The sequence below is a fragment of the Gossypium hirsutum genome, chromosome A08 (genome assembly GCF_007990345.1).
Source record: "Gossypium hirsutum isolate 1008001.06 chromosome A08, Gossypium_hirsutum_v2.1, whole genome shotgun sequence".
In the NCBI taxonomy this organism is placed as follows: Eukaryota; Viridiplantae; Streptophyta; class Magnoliopsida; order Malvales; family Malvaceae; genus Gossypium; species Gossypium hirsutum.
The window spans coordinates 119,194,146-119,205,163 of record NC_053431.1 but is presented as its reverse complement, the minus strand read 5'-3'; the positions used below and the strand labels follow the sequence as shown (position 1 = coordinate 119,205,163).

General features: G+C 28.6%; 1 protein-coding gene across 2 annotated transcripts; it reads left to right on the top strand.

Annotated features, from left to right (window-relative positions):
- The first annotated feature begins 5,631 nt into the window (after positions 1–5,631).
- LOC107936474 (tryptophan synthase alpha chain) lies at positions 5,632–10,213 on the top strand. 2 transcript variants are annotated; one of them, XM_016869204.2, is made up of 9 exons: positions 5,632–6,184; positions 7,450–7,596; positions 7,675–7,740; positions 7,873–7,981; positions 9,072–9,148; positions 9,340–9,417; positions 9,495–9,572; positions 9,834–9,893; positions 9,983–10,213. In XM_016869204.2, the coding sequence occupies exons 1-9, from the start codon at positions 5,993–5,995 to the stop codon at positions 10,115–10,117; spliced, it is 942 nt and encodes a 313-aa protein (XP_016724693.1). In that variant the 5' UTR covers positions 5,632–5,992; the 3' UTR covers positions 10,118–10,213. The 2 variants fall into 2 exon arrangements, with proteins under 2 accessions (XP_016724693.1, XP_016724694.1); XM_016869205.2 differs by having other exon boundaries at positions 5,778–6,184; positions 9,973–10,213.
- Positions 10,214–11,018: the final 805 nt, after the last annotated feature.

Below are 11,018 nucleotides of genomic sequence, written 5' to 3'. Positions count from 1 at the left end.
ATATAAGCCCGAAAAATTAGCTTGGGCAAAAAAATAAGGCCCGTTTAAAAAATAGGTCGGGCCTCGGGTAAGGCATTTTTTGCCCGAGCCAGGCCTGGCCCGGCCCGACCCGAATACACTAAAAGGAAAAAAAATCTACTTTTTTAATATTATTTTCTTGTTGTTTTCTCCTTATTTTGTCACCATTTTACTATTATATTGCTACTATTTTGTTGTTATTGTTTGAATATTGTATAAAATTTATTTTATTGTTAATTTTGTTATTGTTTTAGAGACATTTGATTGTTAAATTCCATCTATCTTAGTGTTATTTAAGTATATATATATTTTTAAAATTTATTTTCAATTTGTTGAAAAATATTTATTTTGATATTTTTAGTACTTTTGATGCATTATATATTTTTTAAATTATATAAAAATTAATATGAGTGGGCCGGGATTTTAGTATATTTATCCGAGTTGGGCTTGGGCAAAATTTTAGGCCCATTTTTCGAGTCGGGCCTGGCCCAGACCTAATAAACGGGCCTAAAATTTTAGTTGAGCCCGGCCCGGCTTGGCCCATGCTCACCTCTAATTTAAAATAACATAAAATATTTAAAAATAAATGTAAAAATATGATTTGTTAAGTTTTAAATTTAAGATTTATTCAATATTATAATTATATTCCATACATAATTTTAAATAATAATATATCAACTAAATTTTATAAATTAAATTTAGTTAGTGAAAAAATCTCATAATTTTAATATTTTTTTTATATAATTTAAAACTACTTATGATTCTTCTTCAACCCTTAAATAAAAAGATAATGCGCTTTAACGCACTCGAACCCACATATTTTTACATTGACAACAATGACCTCAATCTACATAATTTTAAGAAATCTTAAATTAAATGTTATTATCATATCACTTGCGTAAAAATCACGTCTAATTACAAACAATAAATTAGTTATAATATGAAAATGATTGATGAATAAATTTATTAAACTTCCTTATTACCATGCTCAAATCGGGCTACTTGCACCCTCTTTTGTAATTTCCGAACAAAAAATAAGAACTATATTCATAAAATAATATATATCTCTTTGTCAAATGTGGTAAATAAATTATCGTTTTTTTTTCTTAAATTAGTTTGAAAAATAAGACTAACCTATAGAAACATGAAACATGAGAAGTTTTTGTTGCACGCGATTTTAGAAATAAAATTTTTTAACTTTAAGGACTAATTTGAGAATTAGATTATATTTTAGGGACCAGTTTTCGAATAAAGGCAACAAAAAACTATGAGTGATAGATGAATAAATAATTGGGGTAAATCTCAAAACTACTCATAAATTTTAATTTAATATGTAATTTGATACATGAACTCTGATTTGATATATTTACATAAATTAAAATTTGATTGTGATTCAAGTATGCACGTGAAATTTTTTTTCTTTTCATTTGTGTATATTTAAAGAAATAAATATATTGATTTATTAGCATAATGACATTTTTTGTTCTCTAACGTTATAAAAAAAGTTATTTTAGAATTTTATTTAATTTTTCGCTTTTTTAAGCCATTGAATTTACATTTTTTGTCAAATCACCTTAAAATTGATGAAAAAAAAGTTAACGTTTGTTAACTTTGTTGACGTGACATACACGAGGATGGTATGCCAATATTTAATTAATTTTTTAAAAATTGTACTTTTTAATGATTTTTAAAAAATATTTTTTTGTATTTTTATTTTTTAAAATTAATTAAATGCTTAGTCATCTATGTGGTAATCCACATGTATGCCATATCAACAAAATTAAAAAATATTATTTTTTCATCTATTTTGAGGTGATTTGACAATAAGTAAATAAATTTAAGGGCTAAAAATGTGAAAAATCAAATAGAGGGCTAAAATGAATTTTTCTATAAAGTTGGAGTGTCAAATAAATCATTATGCTAAATTTCTTTTACATTTAATAAATATAATTATTTGTGTATACAACATGTAAACTCTAAATAATGTTATATAGAAAATTGTATTAATAGTTTATAAAAAATTGAATATTTTTTATATAAAATTATATAAAACCAATATCCATATATAACATTATGTATTGTACCAAAATTAACGTTGCAATTTGCCTGTCACATCATGTATTTTTTTTTTTTGTTTACCAAATAAACAAGTAAGCCAATGCATTAAAAGCAGCCAATGCATTAAAAGCGTGTAAAATGTGTTTGGGCTAAAAGGTGTAATCAGGCCATCTAGAATATTCTTAAGCTTGAATTCAACTCAAAAATTGGAGTTTAAGTTCAAGCTTGAATAAGCTTATTTACTAATTTTTGTATTTAAATGTAGTCTAATAATTAAATTTAAAGTTAATAATATATATTAAGGTAACAATGTAATTTAATAATATAAAAAATATAAAAAATTTGATAAGATTCGCAAGTTATCTGAGTCAAGTATTATTAAGCTCGTGTATTTTTTAAAATCAATGATAATATAAGATAAAAACTTTCATAGTTTAAAATTTATATTTATCAATCAGACTAATTATATAGTTATTTTAAGTAGTATATCTAACATATTTTATAATTTAAATTTGATAATTTTTTTGGTATTTTTTAACATTTAATTTTTTAATTTATCAAACGAGAAATTAATACAGTTAAATAACATTGTTAAAATTTTCTAATAAAATTGTTAACTTGAAAATAGATAATTAAACAATTTATATTAAAAAAGATTAGTTTGAATAATTTATAGGCAATAAATTAGTAAAAAGTAATCCATTAATAAAAATAAAATGAATTGAAATAATGGAATTACATTAGAATCATTATTAAAAGTTTTCTCTTTCTTTTTACAATAACATTAAAAAAAAATCACTTGAGTATTTGATATAATAACAATATATTTTCGAGTTCAAGAAAGTTTTTAATCAATTTTATAAAATGAATGAATGAAATACTGAATTTTTACTAATAAATTTGTATTAGAAAAGTCGTAATTATATTTTTTTAAAAGTTAAACTATGCTTTAGGTTTATGTATTTTTGTACATTTAAAATTCAATCTTTTGTTGTTCTTTCAAGAAATTTAATTTTCAATGTTGAGACTAGACCTATGTTGAAAGGGTTATGTGTAGTATGGAGAAAAGGCTTTCGACAAATGGAACTAGAATGTGATAACACACTTCTGTTTGAGTCCTTGTTGGTTGGTGATGCAGCTAACAGCAAGTTGGCGGAGTTACGATTAATACATCAATGGTTAGGGCTTAGTTGGAAAGTATGAGTTTGTCTTGTTTCGAGAATCCAAAATGTTGCAGTCGGCTGCATAGCTAAACATGCGAACACGGGACCTGCAAATTTACAATTGTTTGATGCACCTCCGGACTTTGTACAAGGGGTGTTATTAGATAATAGTATTAAGTTTGCATTGATGTAATGTTTTGAATAATAATGTCATAGCTTAAGAGCCGTCAATTTCTACTGAATTTTTTTCAATATGTTGCACTAACAAATTCAATAAATTTATTTTAATGGGGTTAATAATTGGATCGAGAATTTTAAATTTAAAAATCGATGGACTAAATTATTGAAAATAAAAGTAAAAAAAATTAAATTCCAATATACACAAAGTATAATGAATTCATGTGTGGGTTTTAGTATGAGTTAGTCAGCTTTGTTTGGAATTTTCCAATTCTTAATTTATTTGTGATGTAATAATTTGATTCTACTTGTTCGAACATCTTTATACCTAGTTGTGCTATAATAGTTCAATTCTACTAGTTCGAGATTTATATTTGTATTTTGATTTTATCATTAATGTAAACTTAAAAAAAAATTAAAAATTCATAACTTTTCTTTCATCATGAGTAGGTTTGTCTAGATTTATTTTAAGGGAAAGTATTTCGATTTTTGCTATTGATGTTTTTAGATTTCACAGGGTTAGCGAATGATAAGTATTCAATAGGTATATTAAAAATATTATATATACATATAAGGAAAAAGATATGTGACAAATTTTTAACTCAACTTGTAAAGTTTATACTTCAAATGTACAAAATACTAACCCTTACTTTAATGTGTAAATATTTTATACAGGTCACTGAATTTTTTTAAAATGCTACAAGCTGATTGAAAGTGCGACAAGTGTCACATTTATTTATATAATTAAATTTTTAATTATTTTACTCCAATTTATAATGCATTTATCAAACTCTAAACCAATTTGTGAAATCATTCTAGACACACATTCTGAATTTTTCAGTACCATACTTGAAAATTTGGCTTTTTTACTAAAATAAATTAAAAAAAAGAATTATTTATCAAAATAGGTTGTCAGCCCAATTATATACGAAAATGAGGTGTTTTGTTCATTCGCGCCTATCTGACAGGCGCAAATGATTATTTTATATTATTATTTTTAAATAAAATATTATTTTTTTATTTTTATTAAAAATATTTAAATATATATACAGGTAAAAATACGGTTTAACGGGTCAAAATACGAGTAAAAAAGAATCGAGCCTATCGGATAGGCACGATTAATCACGCCTGGTAGATAGGCGCAAATGGGCAGCCCGAACAGTGCACCTCCAGCTGCTGCATGCTGCCCACGGCACTGGCCCTGCTGCCCGAACAGTCCCTCCTTGCAGCCTCTGTAATTTATAAATTTATTCTCAAATTTTTACTTTATGGGAATCGAACCAACTCATTCAAATTCAATAAAAATAATAATTATGTTCAAAAATTCTTATTTCATATTTTTCCGCGTTCAATTTACAAAGTCTACCACCATGTAATTATAGTCAGCAATATTTCTAATATTTTTATTTTTTTTCTAGATAAGGGCACATCTTTATTACATCAAAAAGTAGATAAATAAACCATCAAAATTAAGTCTGATTATTGAAGAAGCATAATATCGACTCACATATTTAAACAAATATCGAGCCCGTAAAGAATGATTATTATTTTTATTTATTTGAAAATCAAGTTAAAATTTATACAAACCTATTTTTTTAAACTTTAGCATATACATAGAATATGATTGGGATCATAAAAGAAACAATACGATTGGTAACTTTCACCTGCTACAAAATTTAGAATATTGATATTGTATTCACCAATTATAGGAGCATAACAAATACTTCATTTATATGCCGTCTAATTAAAAACCTCTAAATTTATTTTAGTAAAAAAACCAGTATCCACCAAATCATTTGATGTGTTCATTTGATAATCAGGGTATATATAGGGGAAAATGTAAGCTCGTGTGGGCCCCTTCACAACCATTTGCGCCTCTGAGGTAGGCACAATCATTTGTGCCTCAGAGAAAGGCTCGATTAGTCGCGCCTCTCAAGTAGGCGCAACTTGTATTCGTATTTATACGCGGGTCATACTGACCCGAAAATATTTTTTTAATATAAAAAATAAAAAAAATATTTTTTTAATATAAAATAATCATTCGCGCCTGTCAGATAGACGCGAATGAAAAAACACCCCATTTTGATAAATAATCTGGCTCACAACCTATTTTGGTAAATAATTTTCTTTTAATTTATTTTAGTAAAAAATCCTGAAAATTTGACAAAAATGTCCTATTTATTTATATACTATTTAAAATTTTTTATTATATTTTATAGGAGACATGTTACCCTCTCAACAAAAAGTTCATAAACAATTTTCTCTGTAAAATTTTGGAAAAGAAAAACATTTACCTAGTTATACAAATTGTAATTTTTTTCTAATAAATCTTTTTAAATTGCACCAACCCAAATTCATAATTAGGCAACTATAGATTTTCCTTTATTTGGTTGGAGAAAATTTTTTATTCCATTAACGGTAAAAAGAAAACTAGAAAATTTTTTATTATAATGGGACAAATACAATGATCTAAATCTGAATAAAATTTTTCATAAAAATTAGAGCCTATTTTTAATACAGAGAGCAAAAGGAAAGAAAGAAACCCTTCTAATCTCTTATCAAAAAAGAACACAGTAATGGCTATTTCTTTGAAATCTACAGCAGCGGGATTGTTCCAGTTAAAGAACCACAATACCCATTCTCCGTCTCGCTTTCCTTCATTCAAACCCTTAGTTTCAACTAAGAGATTCACTCCAATGGCTGCTCTTGCTACTTCTCAAACTCTTGGCATTTCTGAAACCTTCTCTAAATTGAAAAATCAAGGCAAAGTAAGCATTTTTCCCTTTTTTATTTTATGGGTATCTATTTCTCTCTCTCTCTCTCTCTTTTTTTTTTGCTGTTAAAATTGATCTATAGTCTTATTATGATATAAATATTATTTTATGTTCTATTGGTTTGTTTTTGTTTGTGATATTTCTGGGTTTTGAGTTTAATTTGAGTTGCAACAAGTCAAAGTAAGCATTTCTTTGGTCCTATAAATTGAGTAGCAGAAATTGATTTATGGTCTTATTATGATATATATTTATATATTCAAACTTCATGTTCTGTTGGTCTGTTTTTGTTTGGGATTTTCTGTGTTTTGAGTTTAATTTAAGCTGCATTAGAGGAATCTTTTGTCCTGTTAAGATCATAGGCATTGTTGAATCGATTCTTTTCATGGGTTTTATCAATATGGTAGCCAGAGTTTAGTTGGCTTTCATTGCCTTATTAGATAGTGTTGATGCAAGGAGAAGGTTGTGGTGGTTTGTGAGGGTTCTTTCGGTGAGTGGAGAGCCGTAAGAAGGTTGAGATGATCGGAATGTGGATGTCAGGAAAGGATTGGAGAGGAGAGAGTTGAGAGTGCTAGAAGAAAGAATGTCTTGGCCCTTTTTCCTGGTGCCAACAAGCCTTTAAGGGGTTGTTTTTGATAGTTTTCAAGGTGCCATGTGTCGTCCATTTATTGGTGCCAATAAGCCTACTGATGCTTTGCCGTTGGCATGGGCTGTCATGTCCAGGGAATGGATATTTGTAATGTGTGAATGGCAAATATCCTATCCATGTCTGGCATATAGTCTCATCGGATTGTGCTCGCTGGCATCCTAGCTCGCAAGGTGTCCTTAGTCAAAGGTATTGACTTACGGGGTCATAGGCTTGCAAGTTGTAGGTATAACAGATAGGTTTTTGAAATTCTAGATAGAAGATGTGACTGTTTGATGAATATAAATTTTGTGCTTAATGAAAGAAAATCTTAGTTATTTTGAATATTCTAGAAAAAGGAAACCTATCAAGAGAGGATGAAAGTTTTTAAAGTTGAACCAAATTACTACGCATTGTTTTGTTTCTATAAGTTTGAATAATAATGTCTATGTTTGATGACATGAATTCTATACTTGTAACTTGGAAGTATAAAATGCCTTAGCTATTGATTGCCGGTTTATAAACTACTGGAGAAAGGATGGAACTTGTTGAAGAAAATTCTTAATAATATTTGATGGTTTGTTATAGAACTTTCTAAAAACATAAAATGTGACTTATAAGCATTCTATGTCCGAAGGTTGCATTCATCCCCTACATCACAGCTGGTGATCCCGACCTTTCAACAACAGCAGAGGCTCTTAAGGTGCTTGATTCATGTGGCTCGGACATAATTGAACTAGGTGTACCATATTCTGATCCTCTGGCTGACGGTCCTGTGATCCAGGTTTGTTAACCGTCTAGTTGTTTGTCTATGTGTTTTATTTAAATTTTCAAATCTCTTAGTCATGTTTCTTCTGTTTAGGCTGCGGCTACGCGTTCTTTGGCAAGAGGAACCAACTTGAATGCAATTCTTTCGATGTTGAAGGAGGTATGAATAGTACTCAGTGCCGTCGTATCAACAAATGGAAAAAATGGAAGCGGATAGAAATATTGTTATATATATGTATATATAATTTAAGTTGTGGGTTATATTCTAATTATTTATTTTTAAGTTGTGCAGGTGGCTCCACAGTTATCTTGCCCGATTGCTTTATTTGCATATTACAACCCAATTCTAAAGCGTGGGGTTGAGAAATTTATGTCCACTGTAAGGGACGTAGGCATACAAGGTAATCAACACATTATGTTTTTCTTAAATTTTTTTGGTTAAATTCTGCTATTAGTCCCTGTACTTTGTGAAAGCTCTGGATTTAGTCATTGTACTTTAATTTGATCAATTTTAGTCTTTTTACTTTTTGGATCGGTCAATTTTAATCACTGTAATTTTCGAATTTTAAAATTTTAGTCCTGACCCAAATAGTAGCATTTAAATCCATTTGGTTAAATTCAATTACTAGTCCTACACTATTCGTACAGTTGCAGATTTTGTCCATATTTTCCAATTGGATCATTCTAAGTCCTTATACTTTTCAAATATTGAAATTTCAGTCTTGACATAAATGACTGTCGTTAATCCATTAGCTAGATTTTTATTGAGCAATATGTAGAAATAACAAGCTAACATAGTATTTCACATTTGATAATATGTTTGTCGCATTAGATTTTGGAAATAGCAGAACCTAACTGAATGATTTAGTAGTTATTGTTTGGTGAAGACTGAAATTATAAAATTTGAAAAGTACAAAGATTAAAAATGATCAAATTAGAGTAGGGTTAAGATCCACTCATTACTTTTTCATCCATTAATATCCAATGCAATGATCATCACCATTCGAATGTGTAGGACCCATCTATTAAATGTGAAAATAAACTTGTGAATATTGATTAAACATGCATTGGATATTAATGGATGAAAAAGCAATAGAGTGGAGCCAAACCCTGTAGAATCCATCTGTTAAATTTGAAAATGAACATGTTAAAAGTATGGGGACTAATAGCAGCATTTAACCTACTTTTTTAAAGAAGTTCTTAACTGTTCAACTATTCTTGGTTTCCACGTCGTTTTCTTTGTAGATAGCATCCTATAGAGGTAGTTGATTATGTTTTTCGTTTTAAATTTTTAGGCTTTTATTAAGAAAACCCGGAATTTTGAATATGTTGTTGCTCATGCTGGCTTTGTAACTATCTATCGATTCGTTTATATAATCCGAAACATAGGCCTAATACGATTTTTCGTTGCGGAGATTTGGTTGTTTTTTATTCTTGTTCCCTTCAAGAATCCCAACGTGCTTACCTTGATAATTCCGTAAATATTTGCAGGACTGGTGGTTCCAGATGTCCCTCTAGAAGAGACCGAACTTTTGAGTAGAGAAGCTCTCAAAAATAAGATCGAACTGGTATGTTCCGCTATAAGAATATCATATCTACCTTTATTACTACTAATAAATGCCCGCTCGTAATATTTGAAGGCAGCATTACGACCCAATTAGCTATAGTCTAAATCATAGCAATGCTTTTTCCCCTTTTTCGTTTCTGCAATAAATGCTTATAGTCAATCTAGTACGACTAATCTGCTTGTGTGGTTAAGGTAATGCTTACAACACCAACTACACCGACAGACCGAATGAAAGCTATTGTTGAAGCAGCGGAAGGATTTGTGTATCTCGTAAGATCCTCTTCCAAAGTTGACCACTGTTTTTTTTCCCGTATTGTTTTCCTTGATTACTTTTGTCTTTAATGCAGGTGAGCTCAGTTGGAGTTACTGGTGCTCGTGCATCTGTTAGCGATCGGGTTCAGACTCTTTTAGCCGAAATTAAAGAGGTTTGTATCGACAAATAAGAATCACTATTATCATTAGTTAGCATTATATGTTTTAAACGTTCTTGAATAGTCCTTGATTGGTAACTAAGTCGAGCTTGTGCTCGGTGCATTTATCAAAGTCATTACAAAAATCTTGTTTAGGTGACAAATCAACAAACCTTTAATAGATTCTATTTCTTTCCTTATTTTACAATTATAGATTTTGATAATTCAAGTACCCTTTTTACTTGCATTTTGACGGTTTTAACTTCGGTACGGCAGGTAACAACCAAGCCTGTTGCTGTTGGCTTTGGCATATCGAAACCCGAGCATGTGAAGCAGGTCTGTCTTCCTTTGTATTTACCAATTTTTGTTTTTGGGTTCAATGTAGTTTGCTCGTTGAATGAATGAGAATATATAGTGACGAACAGGTTGCTGGATGGGGAGCCGACGGTGTGATCGTCGGGAGTGCGATGGTGAAGGTGCTGGGTGAAGCTAAGTCTCCTGATGAAGGATTGAAGGCATTAGAAACTTTTACCAAATCCTTGAAATCTGTACTTCCTTGAAAGTTTTAATGGGAACTAAATCAGACTGGATACTTTTTTCCTTGCAAATTGGAATTTCTTTGAAATAATGTGAAAATCTTGGGTTTGAAAGTACAATTTTGAGATCGAATTTTATTTTTAATTAGTTTTTAAAGTTAAATTCATTGGGTGCTCTGTCTTATGGGGGATACAATAAATTTCTGAATTATTTTCTCTCGTTTGAACTCGAAAAATGATCTTTAATGTCGTCAAAAACTTATTCAACCAAACTTCTAAACTCGAGATGTGAATTGTGCACATAATTTTTCTACTTTCTTTGAAATTTAAAGTTTTAATCATTACTAAATAACATACATTAAATGCATTTTTATTATTTTTAAAATTTTATACAATAAATACATTATTTCATATCAACTAATTTTTCTCTCAAAAAAATAGTTATTTTCATTTAATTCTATAAATATATTATCTCATATGTACTAACATATCAACTAATTATTTTCTCTAAAATTAACAGTTATTTTCATTTACTTCTAAAAAAGTTAGATTATTTTAGTTGAGGAATGTAATAATGATTTTTGAATCAAAACTAAATTCTTAAAATTCGAAAAAAATATAATACTCAAATTAGAGAAAAAATTTAAATCCAATTTACATATAAAATATGATAAAATTTCAAAATTTAAAATTAATAAAAATAAAAATTAATAAAATTCTGCATAGTAGGTTTCAAAAATGAGCTAAATCCTAATATTTATAATCCCTATACTTTTTGAATTTTAAAATTTTAAAATTTTAGTCTCACCAAACAATTAACTTTTAAATTTATTAAGTTATACTATTTTTAAAATATGATGTGATAATATTATTATCACATCTACTCCCTAAAAATTCAATTAATGAATTAATGACTATCGTTTGC

Excerpts from the sequence above, each read along its gene's own strand:
- LOC107936474 (XM_016869204.2), top strand. The coding sequence starts at position 5,993 with ATGGCTATTTCTTTGAAATCTACAGCAGCGGGATTGTTCCAGTTAAAG. Across the intron at positions 7,597-7,674 it reads CTGACGGTCCTGTGATCCAG|GCTGCGGCTACGCGTTCTTT; the intron begins GTTTGTTAACCG and ends TCTTCTGTTTAG. Across the intron at positions 9,573-9,833 it reads TTTTAGCCGAAATTAAAGAG|GTAACAACCAAGCCTGTTGC; the intron begins GTTTGTATCGAC and ends TCGGTACGGCAG.